Source organism: Crotalus tigris, unplaced genomic scaffold, assembly GCF_016545835.1.
Source record: "Crotalus tigris isolate CLP2741 ecotype Arizona unplaced genomic scaffold, ASM1654583v1 scf7180000017764.6130737, whole genome shotgun sequence".
Taxonomy (NCBI): Eukaryota; Metazoa; Chordata; class Lepidosauria; order Squamata; family Viperidae; genus Crotalus; species Crotalus tigris.
The window spans coordinates 5,942,105-5,962,712 of record NW_024096618.1 but is presented as its reverse complement, the minus strand read 5'-3'; the positions used below and the strand labels follow the sequence as shown (position 1 = coordinate 5,962,712).

The 20,608-nt window shown below is 39.6% G+C and overlaps 1 protein-coding gene across 2 annotated transcripts in view; it reads left to right on the top strand.

The window, feature by feature from the left end:
• The window catches only part of PHF21B (PHD finger protein 21B), a 173,328-nt gene extending 153,879 nt beyond the window's left edge, over positions 1-19,449 (top strand). For both annotated transcript variants that reach the window (XM_039341371.1, XM_039341372.1), the window contains exons 9-13: positions 1,130-1,152; positions 5,899-6,057; positions 8,406-8,481; positions 10,134-10,237; positions 16,575-19,449. In XM_039341371.1, coding sequence (XP_039197305.1) covers positions 1,130-1,152; positions 5,899-6,057; positions 8,406-8,481; positions 10,134-10,237; positions 16,575-16,805 — 593 coding nt within the window. In that variant the 3' untranslated portion in view covers positions 16,806-19,449. The remainder of the gene's footprint in view (positions 1-1,129; positions 1,153-5,898; positions 6,058-8,405; positions 8,482-10,133; positions 10,238-16,574) is intronic.
• Positions 19,450-20,608: the final 1,159 nt, after the last annotated feature.

Below are 20,608 nucleotides of genomic sequence, written 5' to 3'. Positions count from 1 at the left end.
GAACTCTTGCTAAATGAGGCATTTGCTACAGCCTGCATCACAGATAAAATGCACGTATTCATTAATTCAGATAAGACCTGAGTTCTAAAGATACAGATTTAGAAAATGCTTTTAAGAAAGTGTTGCCGTGGAATGAATTTTTTTTTAATTCGTTAGTAGGAAATAATAATTTGGTGTATGAATAAGGAATCAAACGTCTTTAAAATAATATTTTTTCTACATTTTAGAACATGAAATATATTGTAATATTTCTGCCACTTCCTTAGTAGTTTTTTTATTATTATTGACTATGTACCATCAAATTGGTTCTGCTGTTACCTTCAGTTTATTGAAGGTGTAACTTTGACTGTGTAACTTTGACTATCTTGGGCCTAACGTGGACAAATGCGTCCAGGATGGGATGCTTTTTCTTGTTGTATTTCAGGAGTTTTTATATATTGCCACATTTCTCATTTCTTCTACTAAGCTTTTTGGGAAGAGACATTGATCTCTGATCTTGGTAGCGCACTGGGTAGAGTGCAGTATTGCAGACTAACTCTGCCGACTGCCAGCAGTTCGATTCTGACTGGCTCAAGGTTGACTCAGTCTTCCATCCAATATGCTGACCCTGTAAACCACTTAGAAAGGACTGTAAAGCACTACGAAGCGGTATATAAGTCTAAGTGCTATTGGTATCTTTCATAGTCCTAGCTCAGGGGTAGGCAACCTCGGCTCTTTTATGACTCATGGACTTCAACAGTTGAAGTCCATGAATCATAAAAGAGCCGAGGTTGCCTACCCCTGTCCTAGCTGATCAATCTGTACCTGTTATTTTTATAGATGGTCACTGGGTATAATTGCCATGATTCCAAAACAGGAATCATACAAAAATGGTGAATATATGGAGATTGTACTTCAGTGTTTTTCATGCTGAATGGGGAATTCTGGAAGTTGAAATCCACATATCTTAAAGTTGCTAAGGGGAAAAATACCATTATATATGGAAAAATGAAAATCAAAGAAGATGCAGTTGATGGTAACTGTGCAAATGTAACCGATACATTTGGATCATCATTTAGCTGCCACCCACTAAGCTGCAAATCTAACCTCACTTCTACTAACCTGTGTTTGCCCTTCTTCACCATGCCAGCCAATGAGGATCCGTGTTGGAAGGTATGTTTTTGTCCGTTACTACTAGACTGTTTCAATCATAGCATGTTTTCCTGCAAAGAGTAATTTATATGTGACTCCTGCAACACACTTTCCTTACTGCCATGATCCATGCCATCCATTGACTCAAGAGCCACCTGGGCTTTTCTCAGCATCATAAACTGGGAAAAGCTTCATAAAATTGCCAGGACCAAGGGGCTACATTAAATTGGATCCCGCTCCTCCCGCTCCTCCAAATTCCATCCATCCTCCCCAAAAACTGCAGAATTTTTCCTTGTCAATAGTGGGCGCTATGACAGTGAGATTCATTTTAGTGTCTGTACATCCTCAATTAAAAGAAGAAATTTTATCCTGGAGTTTTTAAGAAAGAAAATGAGTGACATAATCTACATTTAGGCAAGAAAAACCACTTGTACAGGTATAGTATAGGGGGTACCTTGCTCAATAGAAGTAACTGTGAGAGGGATCTCGGAGTCCTAGTGGACAATCACTTAAATATGAGCCACCAATGTGCTGCAGCTGCCAAAAAAGCCAACACAGTGCTGGGCTGCATTAACAGAGGGATAGAATCAAGATCACAAGAAGTGTTAATACCACTTTACAATGCCTTGGTAAGGCCACACTTGGAATACTGCATCCAGTTTTGGTCACCACGATGTAAAAAAGATGTTGAGACTCTAGAAAGAGTGCAGAGAAGAGCAACAAAGATGATTAGGGGACTGGAGGCTAAAACATATAAGGAAAGGTTGCTGGAATTGGGTATGTCTAGTTTAACGAAGAGAAGGATGAGGAGGGACATGATAGCAGTGTTCCAATATCTCAGAGGTTGCCACAAAGAAGAGGGAGTCAAGCTATTTTCCAAAGCGCCTGAAAGACAGGACAAGAAGCACGGATGGAAACTAATCAAGGAGAGAAGCAACCTAGAACTAAGGAGAAACTTCCTGACAGTTAGAACAATTAACCATGGAACAACCTGCCTCCAGAAGCGGTGAATGCTCCAACACTGGAAGTTTTTAAGAAGAGACTGGACAGCCATTTGTCCAACATGGTATAGGGTTTCCTGCCTGAGCAGGGGGTTGGATTAGATGACCTCCAAGGTCCCTTCTAACTTTATCATTATTGTTGTTGTTGTTGTCCTCTGAAGGGCCCTTTTTATCTTTTAGTTTAGCTTAACTTTCCAAGTTCAGTTCAGCTCCTGATGGCTTCAACAGGCATATCCATTAGGAGCTTGGTTGTTTAGTGATTGTGAAGGAATGGCTTGCACTGGCTTCTTCCAAAGAGTTCTTTTATCTTCTCAGTCTGGCCTGAAAAAGTGATTTCTTTATGGCTGGGTAACTTGCTCAATAAGTATGTGAGGATGGTTTCTGTGCTTGATGACTGAAAGAATGCTATCACAGTTCCCTCAACAAGAGTGAACGCAAAGCTTGCAAGTGGTTTGGAATATTAAATGTGCCCAGGCTTGGTAGAATTGTGATTGAAACAGTATGCAAAGTAACAATGACCAATGTTTGTTAAACAGTATGCAAAGTGACAGTGACAAATGTTGGTTAAGTGTAGTGCAGATTAATGCCAGGGAGGGGGCGTGCAGAACACATTTTGTTTGCTCCTCAGCAGGTCACTTAGAAGTTTATGAATGCGAGAAAGAAAGTTTAATGTGCATTGGTGATTTAAAGAAACTGAATGAATTATAGAATGTTTGAGATGAATATAGAGTTGAAAGTTGGTTGCTAAATCTGATACTACATCACAGAATGCAAGTACAGGTAGTCTTTGTTTAGTGACTACAATTGGAGCAGGCAACTTGGTTGTTAAGCAAAGCAGTTTGTAAGTGAAACACCCACTATGCTTATGATTTGATTCAGCTTTCCTTTGCTTTGTAGATCTATGAAGGTAATAAATTTGAGGGTTACTTTTTCATCAAAATTGTAATTGCAAATTGTTGATAAACCAGGCAGTTGCTAAGCAAGAACTACCTGTAAAGCATATCTGAGAATAAATTAAGCAGAGGATGGTTGACGTTCGTTTGATCAAGAGACTGAGCAAACAAAAGGAAGTATTGCAAGTTATATATAAACAGTGAAAAACTAAACCACATTTATATGTGTTTGCTGAAATGTTTTCTAAAGACGAGAAAAGGAATAGACATCTTTGTAGATGTTTAAATGTTGATTAAAAATAGTAGCTGGTACTATTATTCCTGTTGTGAGGAATGAATATTTATGATGGATATGTACATAGGATTGTGCTTCAGTCACTCATGGAATGAGTGAAAATATTGGCATAATTGTTTCATTATTCCTTAAGTGTAGGATAAAATAAGAGACAAATACTCTGTCTCTTTTGGCTTTGTTGTTACCTTATAGTGCAGAATTTCTCAACCTTGGTAACTTTAAGATATTCAAACTTCAAATCACAGAATTCCTCAACCAGCCATATTGGCTGGGGAATTCTGGGAGTTGAAGTTCACACATCTTAAAAGTTGTCAAAATTGAGAAACACTGTTACAGATCTTGGATTTGCCAGAATCAAGTCACTACTCCAGTGTAGGTGGTTAAGGGCAACGTCTGAAGCTGGATTGCAAGAGGTTGTATTTACCCTTTCAGGAAGACAGAAGTGGTTTATTCAATCTTACTTAGATGTTCCATGTAACTGATGGTTTTAGTATGAATCACAACTTGCATAAATCCAAAACAAAACAGTAAATTCATGAAGTATTTTCTACAATAAAACATTATTTTTATCTTTCTGTAAAAGCCAAAAGCCAAATGAGTAATAGCTGCAAAATATATGAGTTCAAAAGTTAATAGACTTTTAATTCTCCTAATAGTAATTAACATTGCCAGTAGATTAGCAAAGCAATTTAATTTGACACACTATTTTGAGATACTGGGGTTATTTTTTCAGCATTTATATACCAATCTCCAAAAGCTCCCTTAGTGGCTTGCAAAGATTAATAAGAAGACATTTGCTATTCTCGGCCTTACAATTACTCTTTTCCTCTGATATTTTGTTGTAGTGTATACATGAAATAGGAGTTTAATTTCGTCTGGTTGGCTTTGAAGCTTCAGTTCTTTTCCCTGGATGACTATTAGAAAAAAGAAAGATCAACACAGTCTATTACCTTTATGCATATACAAGATTCTGACCAAGTTTATGTTGCTTGCAAACTTTTCATCTTGTCCTGCTTAATTTGGGCACTTAGGTCTTTGACTGTGTTTTTAAAGTGTACATTTAAAATACTGCAATTGCCCAGTGTCTTTTCAGAGTCAGGCAGCCTTGAAAAATCCAATAAATAAATAAATAAATAAATAAAATCTTCAGTCAAACTAAAATGCTGTAACCTTTCCTTTCTGAGGGTGGTTTTTCTTTTCCTTTATCAATCTGAGAAGCAAAGATAGATGGTTATCTTTTTTCTTTTCTTTTTTAAAACAAAAGAAAAGCCTTTAGAGTTCTCTTTTTGAGATAGATAATTAATATTGTGCCCTATATGTATTAGGACAATGCAACAAAGCCAATTTTATTTTTGATTAATTTTATCAGAATTCCAAGTGTGTAATTTCCCTCTTTCACAGCTGTTGTGTCCTAAATTGGCATTTTCATTGGGTTGTCGATTAGGACCACCAGATTTCTTCCTTGATTAAAGGAAGCTTCCTTGATTAAAGCAGGGCTTTTCAACCTTTTCACCCATTGTACCACTTTTAGGATATGGCAATATCCAAGTACCACCAGTCGCCTAGCAAGGTGTCAAAAACTTGACCAAAAAAAAAAAAAATGAAAAAAGTGATGAAGTACAGGTAGTCCTCGACTTACAACAGTTCACTTAGTGGCTGTTCGAAGTTACAATGGCACTGAAAAAAAGTGTCCCCCCAAGCCACAGCCGAACAAGACACCTGCCTGCTTGCCCGGCGGCGCTCTTCCTCCTGTCCGAGGTTTTCATTGTGAGCATTTCTGTTGAGGATTGGCAGCGGGGGTGGGGTGGGGGGTGTTTGGTTTTTATTCCCCCCGTCTGCTGGGTGGTTGCAGCAGGTTTTGGTCACTTCACATGACCCTGGGACACTGTGACCATCATAAATATGAATCAGTTGCCAAGCATCTGAATGTAAATCGCAAGACCCTGGAGATGCTGCAACATTCCAACTGATCGGCGCTTCTTCTGGGCTCAGCAGAAGCGCTAGGATCAGCACTGAGCCTGGTCGGATCCTGATGCTTCCACTGAGCCCTGACAGTCCCGAAGAAGCGCTGATCCTGGCGCTTCTGCTGAGCCCTGACAGCCCTGCAGCTCCAGCCATCTCTCGCTCAGGCTTGTGCGGTGCTGCCACCGGTTCAGCTCATTCCCCTCCCCCGCTACCACTTTTCTAGGCTGGTCGCGTACCACCTGCCAGGTGCCAATGTACCACAGGTGGTACCTGTACCACTGGTTGAAAAGCCCTGGATTAAAGCATCTGAGGAGAACACGCATTTATTTGCAGAGTATGTTGACATGAACAAAGCACACTTCTTTGAACCATTAAAGCAGCTATGTTACTGGGAACCTTTTGTGTAGTTGCTTTCACTCCCTGTTCCTCAGAATGATGAACACTTGTCTCAAGAGATTCATATTTAGTTGCAAGGCATAGTGGTGATCTTTGTTGTGATCTTTGGAGGAAAGCTTGTGAATAAGCAAATGTACTAGTGAAATGTTGAGGGATATAATGATCTACTGATGCTTGTTTAATAAACTACTTCAACTTTATTCTTGCTATCTTTCAGAATGAGGTCAGCCATGAGGAATACTGTTCAGCATGCAAGCATGGTGTCAACTTACAACCTTGTGGAACATGCTCCAGGGCCTATCACCTCAACTGCTTGGATCCTCCCTTGAAGACTGTTCCTAAAGGAGTATGGGTCTGTCCCAAGTGCCAAGAAAAGGTGAGCTACTTGGCCCTGCAGGTACTAAACAAAAAATCTCTGAGAGCTGAACTCTATTTAATTTTGGTCAGATAGAGTTGTATGAGATGTTCATCTTTTCCACCAAAGCTTTCTTTCTCATTTGAGGGTAAATTATGACGTCACTAATCATGTTCCTATCGGAAGATTCCTAATCAGTTGGGGAAGAAGATGAAGTTTCATATATCCACAGAATATTTGGAATTGAAAACAGAGCTGTTTAGCCATAAGACTGCCGATATGATCAGAAAATCCCATTTCAAAATGCCAAAAAACAGCTACTTCTTGCTCGAAACAACGAAGTTTGCCTCAAAATGGGGTGTTTCCACTTAGAACAGGGGCCTCCATCCTTGGTAACTTTAAGACTTGTGGACTTCAACTCCCAGAATTCCTCAGCCAGCAAAGCTGGCTGAGGAATTCTGGGATTTGAAGTCCACATGTCTTAATGTTGCCAAGGTTGGAAACCCTTGACTTAGAACTAATGAAGATTTAAAATGTTTTGCACACTTTAATTTGCAAAAGATTTTCCATATCTTGTTCATTCTATCAACTATTATGCAAAATAAATAATCGCTATTATCCTTTCTACGGATGGGCATAAATATTTGCAGTACGCCTGCTTTTTCTTTTCAGAAATTGGATTCTGTTTTTAGGATTTATTTATTTTAAAATGATTGTCATACAGTATTTAAAAAACAAGTAGTGTTTGAGAGAAAAGCTGATAATATTTCTTCCTCCAAGAAATTCTAGATTGCTCTTCTGTTAAAAAGACCATCTTTAATATAACAATTTACCTAGCCTGGCACTTACCTTTTCAAATGCATATAAAAAGGGCACTTCAATTACATCATTACATCCACCGTCTTGATTTTCTGGACAGCTCCTCCCATGGCCATTTCAGATATGATTATTAAATAATAAGGTCACTCTCTTGTCAAGAGATGGGCAGTTCCTAAATATAATAAATAAATCAAGACAGACCTGCAAAATACTTGCCACAATCATAGCAGTGAAACAAAATAATCTCCCTCATTTATTTGCTTATTTAATATATTGGTAGATTATTTTAAAGTACAGAAAATAGAACAAAACTTAAAAAAAATGATATATTCGAGTTTAAAAATTGAAAAAAATAATTTAAAAAACCCAGCATTCCAGCAGAGAAATCTTAGGTCTTAAAATACGTTTAGCAGGTACTTAAAAGATATAATTGTGAATCCCTCACCAATTTTAAGACACCGGATATCTCCAAGTGTAGGAATATTACATATATTGCATTATATTCAATGTACATCTGAAATGAGTGAAATGAGGGACTGCATACATTTACTAAATAAATAAATAATTAATATTCTCTTATACCTGTCGCGAATTATAGAAATTTTAAGTTTTCCCCATGGAGAATATAGGTACTCGATTTATGACTGATCGCTTAGTGACTATTCAAAGTTCCAGTGGCCCTGCTTCGGGGGTACTTATGATCCAGATTTGAAGTTCCAATAGTTGTCCTCCCCATGGTCACATGACCGCACTTTGGGCATTCAGTAACTGAGGTGCATTTATTGCTATTTGCAACATCCTGCAGTCACATGACTATGTTTTATGACAGTTTTGCCAACAACCAGCATTACTTCCGTATTTTGGCAAAATCACACCCATAGTGAACCATTGGTTCTCGTAACAACTGTGCCGTTCGCTTAACAACGGTTACAAAAGGTCCTAAAATTGGGTCGGTCACATGACATAACTCGGGGAGTACCTGTAGGAAATATAATTAGCACAAGAGATTCCAACTATTTTTTTTTAATGCTCTCTGCTTCTCACACGGATATCTGAGGAGTGGTTATCATTCCCAGATTTTTTTTTTTTTTTTCATTTTAGCAGAATCAGGGTGAGAGTGCTGCATGAAACAAATTTTCTCTTAAGACAAGGCAAAAGATATCTTTAGTGGTTGTGGTAACAACAAAGTATTTCTTTGTCAACAGACATGCTAAATGTCTTTATGCAGTTTGGGCATTGCAAATATGGTGATTGGCAACCAGTCTGAGTGGTTTAGAGGTGATATTTGCTAGATGCATAAAATGGAGGATATTTTCCTATTCTCCATAATAAAAGAGAAAAAGGGAGCTTTTACATTTTTCTATATGATCTCCCATGAATTCTTATTTTGCAAACCACTGAACCAGTACTGTGTAACTGTTTGGGTATTTCCGATGTGATCAACTTTTGATTAAGAAAACTGGGGGGAGGAGATGATGAGGTGCTCACAAATGTTGTGTCCTAGCTGTGCCCTTGAATTGCTGAAAGCTGTTATTGTCTGAAAACTGTAGGTGTTAAAGAAAGATGACAATGTCCCCTGGTCTGGAACTCTGGCTGTGGTGCAATCATACGTTACTCGTAAAACAGGTATGTGCTCAAGTGATTGATTATTAGATAGAGTTTCTTAAATGTCAGCAGCTTCAAAATTGAAGTCACCCCAGGGGTGGATTGCAAGCTTCTCCAAAGGCATGTGCCCATCTAAATGTAACAGGAATTGTCAGACTAGAACTTTTTATCAACAGCTGTTCTTAACACAATTTACACTGGAGACAAAACTATTTTGAGAGAGAGACAGACAGACAGTGGATGAATTCAGATGTCTTCCTAACTTATTTATTTGAAAACATTTTTGCTTATTTTTATCTTAATTCTCATGTGTTTTTTTTGCACTTCTAGACTTTTTTCGATTTTGTCCTTTAGAATCCTAAAAGGTGACAGCCTGTAAATGTATAGATCAATCAATCAGTGGCTTGAAATTGAGAAATCTCTTTCCCAACTATGTTCACGAGAATAGAACTTTGTACAATAAATCTAGTCCTTGCTTCACAACTGCTCCATTTATTGACCATTCAAAATTATGATGATGATTTATGATCGGCCTTTGAGCGTGGGACTGTTGCAGCATCCCTGCGGTCACAGGATTGTGATTTAGGCTCTTGGCAACTGGCACGCATTTGTGATGGTTGCAGCATCCCACAGTCACATGATCACTATTTACAAGTGTTACAGTTGGCTTCTGATTTAAAAAAAAAGTCTTGGGAAACCCGCAATAAAATTGCAAGTCACAGTCACCTGATGCTGCTCTTTAATGCCCCTGGGTGATTTGTAATTAAGTATCCCAGCAGAATTAAAGTTCTGATTTTAGACTTGGTACTATGATGTTTCACTTAATGACCATCTGCTTACCGGCAGAGTCACCAGTCCCAATTGCAACTGGTAAATGAGGACTACCTTGTATTTTCTTGTTGATCTCAATGCAGCCACTGAATTGTATGAGAAAAATGGTGGGTTAATTGAAGGGTCTAAGACTCTTGATTATATAGACTCTTATATATCTAGAGTATATTGTTTGGATGATGTCCACAATGCAAAGGGGCCACTGGATTGACATTTGCTTGTTCCCATCATATTTGGGCTTCCAGCCATATTGAAAAGTTGAGCAGATTTGACACCATATAGTAATTAGCTGAGCTTCCTTACCTGTGATTGAACCATTTCTCATTCTCATCCCTCCTCCAGAACAATACCCATCCTTCTCCAGGACAATTTTTGAGGATGGGGCTATCCCTATCTTGGCTGGCTAGCCCAGGGATAGGCAACCTTGGCTCTTTTATGACTCGTGGACTTCAATTCCCAGAATTCCTGAGCCAGCATGGCTCAGCTTGGAAACTTTTCCCTTTCTTTCAGCATGGCTGGCTCAGAAATTCTGGGATTTGAAGTCCACGAGTCATAAAAGAGCCAAGGTTACCTACCCCTGGGCTAGCCCATTGGAGATAGTCTTTGGCTAAAACACAAAAACTATTACACAAAAGCTATGTCAGGTAGGAAAAGCTGGCAAGCCATGTGAAATGGGCTTGACTTGAGTCAAGAAAGATCATGTTGAAGTGGGAAAGGCCATTACCTCTTCTGCATCACCCACAAGTGCTGCCCCAAGGACCAGAGGCATTTGATTAACTGCTGTGTTTGGCAGAAAGTGTCATTATCTTCATTCCTTCTCCTTTTGTTTGTGTCTTTTTCAGTCAAAGAAGAAGAGAAGAGGAGGCTATTAAAGAGGAGCAGTGAATTAAGAGGAGAACACAGTCAGCTGGAGGAAAAAGAATGCTTTCTTAATAATGCAATGAAGGTATAATTCCTAGCTTGTTTCTTATCTCAAGGCCCACGGGAGACAAAGAGAGAAATGTGAAGATTTCTCTAAATGTCAGGCAAGCTAGAAGATGATAGCCAAAGACATTGCTCCTTCGATAGCAATTTCAGGAAAACAAGACTTTGCAAGACGCTATGGTTAATTGTTCTTTAAGCTCCATTATGTCATTAGGCATTTCATTTCCACCATTGATTTCTTATAATTTTAGTTTTTATTCAGTTGTAACATAAAATAAGAAAATACAAAAGCAAATAATAGGGAACAAAGTGAAAAAAAGAAGTGTGGAAAAAAGGGATAGGGGAGGGAAAAAAGGAATTGAGTTCGACTCCCTCTGTTGCACTAAAATAAGGCATTAACATCGAACGTCAACTTTTTCCATTTCTTTAGTAGTACAAACTAGCCATTTCTATATCAACAAATCAGTCTAATCAGTAAGACTCAAAATCAAAGTATCATTTTTTTCCACCTCAAGCACAAAGTCCAGAAGCAGTATCCAAGGAGAAACAAAAGTACTTATATTCTTTTCTTTTATCAAAACAGTCCATTTAGCCATCTCTGCTAATTCCATCAACTGTTGTAGTCATTCGTCCATGGTGGGAATCAAAACATCCTTCCATTTTTGCGCATAGAGCAGTCTTGCTGCCTTCAACATATATAAAACCAGAGTTCCAAATTTTTTTCCAGGTCTTTTTCCATTAGATCTAGAACAGTGGTTCTCAACCTGTGGGTCGGGACCCCATTTGGGGTCGAATGACCATTTCACGGGGGTCGCCAAACCATGCTGTCCGCCATTTTTTTCCCTTTTCCCTAGCTGTCCTACTCCCTCTTATTGGTGGCCACACCCACTTGGGGATCACCACAACATGGGGAACTGTATTATGGGGTCACGGCATTAGAAAGGTTGAGAATCACTGATCTAGAACAAACATGTCAAACACAAGGCCCGGGGGCCGGATGCGGCCCGCAAAGTGGTTTCATGTGGTCCGCGAAGCCATCCTGGAAACAGTGAGGGAACGGCCCCCTCTGCCTTGGCCCTGGCCCAGGCCGGCCGGGAGCCAATGTACAATTTTGTGGTGGCCCTCTATGCTGAAACGCATTCAGTCTTAGCTCCACAAGGCCATCTAGAATCAGCGAGGAACCAGCCCCTGCTGCGTCGGTCCCGCCCCCTGGGTGCATGCTGGGGAAGTGTCACCCTTTGTGAGGAATGAAGAAATGGACCATGCCTTGGCACTTGGCCCAGTCCCACCCCCTTCTGCCAGAGACCCTCAGATCTGTCCCACTCCTGCCCAGGCCCCCACAGGCACCCTTGACACGAACGATGTAGAGCTGGCCATGACCACCCAGTAGGCCACACCCACTCCATCCATGCCCACCCCGTAGGCCACACCCACCCTGGCCACACCCACCCAGCCCCCCAAGGGCAACCGCAATGCTGATGCAGCCCTCAATGACACCCCTGATCCAGAAGGAAAGTTTCTGGTTTAATCTTTATATTCACTTTGAGACTTTTCTGCATTAAACTATGAATCCTACTCCAATATTTCTTTGCTTTATCACACGTCCACCATAAATGGAAAAAAAAAGTCCTTTCTTTACATTTCCAACATTCATTTGAGATACCTTTATGCATTCTAGATAACTTATCTAGTGTTAAATACCAGCGATGCATCATCTTATAAATGTTTTCTTTTAAGTTATAGTTTAGTGCGAATTTTAAGCCTTTCATCCACATATTCTCCCATTGTTCAAGCATTGACTTCTTTACAGCCTCTCATCATCCTTCAGAGCATGATAACTTGTCTGAATCTAGGAAGATGCTAATCCAGTAGCATTAGAGCAGTGGTTCTCAACCTGTGGGTCGGGACCCCATTTGGGGTTGAACGACTATTTCACTGCCAAACAATGCAGTCCGCCATTTTTTTCCCCTTTTCCTTAGCTGTGCTACTCCCTTTTATTCTATTGGCTTTTGAAAGCCAATAGAATAGACTCTCTTGAATAGAGTCTAATTCTATTGGCTTTCAAAAGCCAATAGGAATTGTCCAGGCTGTCTCTGCCCTGCTGAGCCCGCCAAAAGTCCCATTCTGCAAATGGCGCTGCACCAGTTGAGTAGTCCTCGACTTACGACCGGTTGAGTAGTCCTGGACTTATGACCTGTTGGGGGTCGCAGCATTAAAAAGGTTGAGAACCACTGCATTAGAGCAAATGTTGCAATATATCAGCATTGCTAGCAGGTTAGAAAAAAATAAGACTTTTGCCAGTCATGCTGGTTACTCCACCCACAGGCCATTGGGGATTACTTGGCTGTAAAATATTTCTTTCAAACATATAACACACTTCTGTTTTCTAACATTAAAGCCCTGATTTTTTGTTGGTCTATCTACTAAGCAAAGCCAATACAAATTACAGGTATTCCTCAACTTACAATTGTTTGTTTAGTGACAGTTCAGAGTTAAAATGGCACTGAAAAAAGTGTCTTATGACTGGTTCTCACACTTAATAATTATCCCAACATCACCACAGTCCCTTGATCAAAATTTGGGCACTTGGGCACAGGTGTGTTTTGGGATAGTTACAGGATCCCAGGGTCGTGGGATTACCATTTGTGACCTTCCCAGCTAGCTTCTGACAGGGAAAGTCAATGAGAGAAGCCAGATTATCTTAATGTCTATGTGATTCCCTTAACTGCTTAACAACTATGGCAAAAAAGGCCATAAAATTGGGTGTGATTTGTTTAAGAATCATCTTGTTTAAGAATGTGGTCATAAGTCAAAGATTATGTTTAATTTTTCAGTATTAAAGTTGGATAGGTTCCATTACTACTTAATGTTTTGCCCTCCAAGGACTTTCACTGCAATGGAATCCACTCTGCATGTTTTCCCTACAGAATTTAGCAGGGCTTTAGTTAAACCAGCGAGAGAATGGCCTTAAACCCGTATTCCTTTGATGGGAACTTAGAAGCTTTTCTTCAACTGTTTGCATTGCTCATTAGTGTGCCCAGAGACTGTTGGAGCTGAATCTCCTAAATGTTAAAAGTCATTGTACCAATTCCAAATGTAATTCTTCGATGAACCATACATACCCTTTCAGATGGCAGCTGCATGGCTCTCCTGGTTAGATGGTACCCATGTAGAACATTTAAAATACAGGAAAAGTGAGAGGTGTATGAGCTGCAAGGCAGGTCAGATTTCCAGGCCAAGATTTTGCCAGTTGAGCTGGAAAAGGCCCAGTGGCAATCTCTGGATTGCAATTAAAGAGATTTAATTACCAAGAACCTTGTTAGAGCACAACAAACCAGCTTTTAAATACATTGCAGCATTTGGAGACTGAATTTGAAGGTGTGTGCATGATATGGATTTCTGGCTAGCCTCTCCTTTCAGTGTACAGGGTGTAATGATACAATGGCTCTTCTCTACTTGCAAACTGAAGTAGATATTTATGCTGCTGCCTAGTTGTATTTTTATCCCATGGGAGAGGCATTATCAATATTTTATGGCATTCAAGATGAAACCAAAGAGAGAACACCATAGTACTGTAAGGAAAGGTATCTGTTCCTTTAAATCATGAAGAGCAGTTTATGGTGTTCTCTGTTGAGTCCCATTGTGGCTACCTTTCTGTATTTTGGTTGCCACAGTGTAAAAAAGATGTTGAGACTCTAGAAAGAGTGCAGAGAAGAGCAACAAAGATGATTAGGGGACTGGAAGCTAAAGGATATAAGGAACGGTTGCTGGAATTGGGTATGTCTAATGAAGAGAAGGACGAGGGGGGACATGATAGCGGTGTTCCAATATCTCAGGGGCTGCCACAAAGAAAAAGGAGTCAAGCTATTCTCCAAAGCGCCTGAAGGCAAGACAAGAAGCAACGGATGGAAACTAACCAAAGAGAGAAGCAACCTAGAACTAAGGAGAAACTTCCTGACAGTTAGAACAATTAACCAGTGGAACAACCTGCCTCCAGAAACTGTGAATGCTCCAACACTGGAGGTTTTCGAGAAGAGATTAGACAACCATTTGTCTGAAATGGTATAGAGCTTTCTGCCTCAGCAGGGGGTCGGACTAGAAGACCTCCAAGGTTCCTTCCAAATCTGTTTATCTATTATTTACCCCTGGACATATACACACATTCTCTCCTCTCCCCCCCCCCTCCTCTCCCTCTCCCCCTGCCCCCACACATTCCTGTGTCATTGGTGGCCTCATATCAACTTTCTCTTGGCCAACCAGGAATGGGTGATCTTCACTGAGACTCATTCTGAATGGGAATATTCTTTTTTCATGCCTTCTTCCTTATCACAATGAGGAGGAAGCCATGTGTGGGCTCAAACTAGCAGACCAGAACTTGTGATAGTTGTGTCCAAAAAGTCAAAAAGCAATGGCCACATTTATGTGATTCAAATCACACCCTATGCTACAAATATAAAAAGGATGGCATTTCAATCACATGGTAACAGCCACCATCTCCATTTTGTTTTCCCCCCAATGCTGCTTAAATAAATATATACTTTGAAGCTGAAAACTATGCCCATTCCAGAAGACATTATAATAGAAATTAGTGGGAATTGCATATCTTTGTAACATGCATGATGTTGTCTAAATGAGAAAGTAAAATTAGAAATTTGGACAGCAGCATATTTGTTCAGAAAGATTGAGGGCAATAGAAGAAGGAGACGACAGAGAATGAGGTGGCTGGATGGAGTCACTTGAAGCAGTAGGCGTGAGCTTAAATGGACTCCAGAAGATGGTAGAGGACAGGAAGGCCTGGAGGAACATTGTCCATGGGGTCGCGATGGCTCGGACACGACTTCGCAACTAACAACAAAAACATATTTGTTCAGATGGGAACTTTGGTGATTGCAGAAATGGACTTTGGCATAGGGTAAAAACTAATGAAAGCAATTAAAAATACTATGCATCTGATTACCTGAGTACTTTTTTGAAAATAGAATGAATTAATTGAGAAACGAGATCTTAAAAAAATGAGGAATTAAATTAAAAGGTGATTGACAGGTGAGAAATGCAGAGGAGCTTATGACTCCTACGCTTTATGTTAGAAAAATCTTGGGGTACAACATTTCATGTTAATATTTATATTAAAATGAAATTGAAATTATTCAAAGACATTTGGCAGCTTTTATACCCATATTTGCAATTGTGCAAGTATTTATGCCTGAAGTAAAGGTTCCTGCTGTGTTTCCCCAAAAGTAAGACCTACCCCGAAAATAAGTCCTAGTTTGATTTCGGGGGCTAATATAAGCCCTATCCCAAAAATAAGCACTAGTTTGGGGGCAAGGCTCACGCCTACAAATCTAGGGCGGGGGGGGGTGTGTGGAGCTGCCCCACATGCCCTGCACCCACTTACCTTGCAGCCAGGCCTCTCCTTGCTGGCCCACTTCTTCTCCGGCATCCCCAGGCCTGCATTTCACAGTCAGGCCTTTCCGGAAGGCCTTTGTAGCCAAGGACTGAACTATGAATCCATAGTTCGGTTCTCGGTTGCAGTGGCCTTCCGGAAAGGCCTCTGGCTGCAAAATGCAAGCTGGAGCTCCATTCTCAGCTACAGAATGAAGCTGCTCCTTCAGCCGCAGAAGAAGTGGGCCTGCTGGGCAGGGCTGTCGGTGCCAGAAGTGATGGAAAAGACAACCCCCCCCATCGAAAATAAGACTTAGTACCTCTTTTGGAGGCAAAAAAAAAAATATGGAACTATTTCTGGTAGAGACAGGTTGCCCCCCCCCCCTCCTTGCTGACCTCCTCACATGGCTGAAATGTTTGAAATTTCCCAAGAGGTGTCCTCTGAGTATAGGACAAACTTTTCTTTTTCCACTTTATTGCTTTATTTTTGTGCAGGTTTGGTGGTTACAGGTTAGTTTGTTAGTTTTGTTTTATAGACCCATCTTCATGGACATTTTGATTGTTTTCTGTGTATATTCCACGGGAGCCTCCAAGAGCAATAGGGATGTCTTTAATAAAAAAATAATAATAAAAATAACCCACATGATTTTTGACTTTCCATTTTTGGAATCCTGGCAGTTCTCCCCTTCAAATAATGACTAGGGTGGGCTGTGCTCATTTATTTATTTGTGCCATTTCTGTCCTGTCTTTCTTTCATGAGGGAAATCAGTCCAGAATCTCTGTATTAAGTTATGTAGACCGAGAAGAAATAGGAGAGGGTTAAAATCTGTTTTTAAGACTGACATTCTGGCCATAAGGATGTCACAGGGGCAACTGACTTGGTTGCAGGTCCTCCATGAAGTCCATTTGCTGAGGGATGTTTCGATTATTTCTTTGGGATGATTTCTTACTCTGTCTTTCCATTTCTAATTTGACAGAAATGCCTAGAACTCAAAAACAGCCTGTTGGCCCAGCAAAAAGGGGTTCAATCATCGCTGGAACACCTCAAAACTCTCATTAGACTGATTCAGAATGAGCAGATGCTTCAGGTTACCATGACAACAACCACCACCTCCTCCTCCCTGCTGACTGTCCCCTGGACCAAACCATCTTCTGCCTCGGCTACTGCTGCTCCCCAACCCTTGCACTCAACACAGGGCAACAATTGACGGGGGCTTTCCCCCACCCCCATTGGTGCGTTCCCCCCCCTCCCACACACACTTCTTCAGAAGAGAACCAATCCAACCAACAAGAACACTTTTAAGTGCATGCAGGCATAAGGAGAGAAAAGATGCATCCGGAAAACTAAAAACCTGGGAAAACAAGAAAATGACATTGGTCTTCTTCCATGTCCTAAAAGGTGTGGGGGAAAAAAAATAGTAATAATAATCCCACCCTTGAGTTCCCCCTTGGCAGCAAATTGTCATTATTTCCTCTTTTTTTTTTTTTTCATTGCTGGGAATCTCAGTGCTTACAATCCTCCCTTCCCTTCGTTTGGTTGCTTTGGCCTTAATGTAATTAATGCAGAAAAGGATGCCGCATCGCTGGCCAATGGAAGACTGGGGGCCTGGAGAGGCGGAAGGGGCCTGCCTCCTTTTGGGCCCACACGCCCTTAGCAGAGGTGCAAAGAAGCTTGTCCTATGGGAAGAGAAATAGGTTGAAAGGCAAATTATTCGTGCCCTGGTGCAGCTAGATACCGGTAGTCGACAGGCACCAAAAAGAATGGAAAATGGTGACTTTTTCTTTAAAAAAAGAAAGAAAGAAAGACTACTTTGGAACCTAGCCTGGGTTCCTGATTTTTTTATATATATATATAAAAAGGATCAAGTGTCGTTTTCATTCAGGGCTATAGAGAAGAGTTACATTTGTGGACACTTTCAGAGCCTTCAAAATCAAATCTTTTTTTTTTTCCAGTATTATAATTGCAGATATTTAAATAAAAATGTATGAAATTTACCATTTCTAGTGAAATATTGAAGTATTTTCATGCTGAGGCTTCTGTATATGCGTTCTGAAGTATTGAAAGAATTATGCCTGTAAAAACCCTTCATTTTAGCGGGTCCTCTTAACTTATTTTGCTATTGATGTATTTTTCTCATTGGGGGATATTTTGCTGTTGTTCAAGGTTTGACGAGGATAGTAGTGAGAAATATTTTAATCAATTGGATCTTTTGGAAGGGGGTTCTTTTCAGGGCTGTCCATACGGTAAGGTCAAAAAAGTCAAGTTGGCAGCTGGGACAATGCAATCAGAACTCATCCGTTTTGTGGGGAATGTATTGATTGCTGTTCATGGCTGCCAGTTTGATTTTTTTTTTTTTTTTAACCTCATCCTGCAGCAGACATAACTGATTTTGAACCCCTCTGAGTTTTTGTGTTTTTTTAAGGGATAAAGCAAATAATATTCATTATTGCTGCTTTTTAATTTTATCAAAACAGTACAAATGATATGCCAAAAAACTTAACTCTTTTGTACTGCATTTTTATTGTAAACTAGGAATTGTGAAAAAATGTTGGGTTTTTTTGCCCCCCCCCCCCTTACTTGCAGAACTATCTGCTAAAATTTACAAGACAGGAAATAAACTGCCTCAAATGGTCATTTCTTTTATTGGATATATCAGGAGTTTGGGATGGGGGTATCTGATTGTGAAAACCTTTTTTAAAAAATTCTTTTTATAATTTTGTTCAGTATGAACACATGTGAAACATTAGCTTTAGCTTGAGAAGATGCTAGAAAATTGCCTATATTTCATTTGACTTTTCACTAGCTAGTCTTCCTGAAGCAACCGAGCTCAGACTGGACCCAGCATAGGTCAGATAGCCTATGCTGGCAGCTTGAGGCTTAACCTCTCAAGGTCTCGATGGGCAGATGAGTTTCTTGTCAGTGTGGCTTTTCCATTTTATAGCTCTGTTTCTCCTTTGCTTCCAAAGGATCTCTATTTCAGAATTCAAGGGGTTGAAGGGGAAATTTAAAGTTTTCTGAGGGATATAATAAAGATTAAATTGAAAGTAGCAGAGTATTTTAATAGCATTGGTTAAGGTTACTTTTTTTAGCAGAGGGAGTGGGGCTGTTTATTTATTTATTTTTTTTAAGGCAGCCTATGGACTCACAGACATGGCCAAAAATATAAGTCCTCCTGAGAAGTAATATGGTCATCTTCGGAAGAAAGACAGCGAGAAAGATGGCTCTTGCCCCCTCCTCAATGGTGCCCTGAATTCAGTTCTGTCAGAAGCGAGGCTCTGTCTCTGCGTGCCACAGGTGAGGCTTCTCACCTTTGCCTCTCACACGGTGCCGAAAAAGCTTTTTTTTTTTTTTTTTTTTTTTTTGATGGATTGGAAGCTGTCGACAGGAGGCAGCACACAAGCCCTTTTATCCATTTTCACTACTCCGGGAGAAACTGTGCAGTACTATACAAATCTATTTTAATACACTTAACACTCTGTTGAGCAAGATTTTTATATTCTTTTATTGATGAACAAAAGTGAACTAAGTAAAACACAGTTGCGATACATCGGTTAAGTATATCAATTTATGCATTTGAACATAGCTTGCAATGTAAATGTTTGGGGATTTTATGTTTTTCTTCTCAGATGAATTTAAGAAAAATAAAGGGGGGGGAAGCATAGAAAGTTTTTTTTTTTTTAATTGGGAAAACTTTCTGAAAAAGTGCTTTTCTGGGACTCTTAAAAAGTAGTTATTTTGGAAAAGGGACTGTCCCGTGGATAGTGTGCATAGAAAACAAATTGTTTTGTCTTAAATATACCAATGTAGTTTACTTCTTTAAGATGAATTAAACTTGACTGACAGATTTAAAACTGGTGTGGTCACTGAGGTGTACTTGTATTTTTCCAGATCTTGCATGTGTTCTCTTGTAAATTAAATAAGAATTATTTTGTCATGGTTTCTGTTACCACTGTTCTCTACCTTTTTCTTCTTAGGCCTTTAAGACAAAAAAATTATCTTCTCTCCAACAGTCCTTAAATGAACTCTGCTTTGCACTGTCCTACATTTGCAGGTAGTGGAAGTGACAACAGATGAACTACCATTCAAACAAAAATGAACTTTATAAACCAGGCACTTAAAACATAATAAACAAAATCTATCATGCCTTTTAGTTGTCTTCAATATTTGATTTTTGCTGTTCTCTCTATATGTATCAATAGTCTTAAAAATAACATGTCTTTGATCTGCAACATTGCAAAGTAAAATTAGACTTTGTTAAGATTTTGGCACATTAAAAATATGGGTTTTTTTTCTATCATAAGCCAAATCTTTCACATTCAAAATGCTCTATTTGTAGATCAAACACTGTTCCAACTTTGTTGGAAATATTTGGACATTATTCCAACACTTAGAAATGTTCCAGGCTTAAAAGGATCACATCTCAAGCCTGGGACATTTCCAAAATGGTTAAAATGGTACTTTTTATAAGTGATTAAAAGACATCATAAACATTATGAAGTAGGAAAATTTGTTAAAAAGAATAGTGGGCTGTACATTAGAAAGATTAAAAACTGATTTTCTGAGCTGTCCCAATAAATCTCAAATGAACTGAAACTTTTTTCAAAAGGCTGCAACAACGGGTTCACCATATTTAGATTGCATAGCATTACGAGCGTGGCTGAGTAAAGTGGCTGAGCAGGTAAAGTGATTACAGATGAATGCAAATGCTGGGGCAGATTACATGTCTTCTTATAGAAGGAGAATAGAGGGAATAGAAGGGGAACTCATCAAATTTGCAGATGACATCGAACTGGCAGGAATAGCCAATACCCCAGAAGATAGACTCAAGATCCAGATGTATCTCGACAGACTTGTACACTGGGCCCTATCTAACAAAATGAAATTCATTGGTGAGAAAAGTAAGGTTTTATATTTAAATTTAGATTAGGTGAAACCTGGCTCAATAGGAGTAACTGTGAGAGGATTCTTGGAGTCCTAGTGGACAATTTATTTATTTATTTTATTTATTTA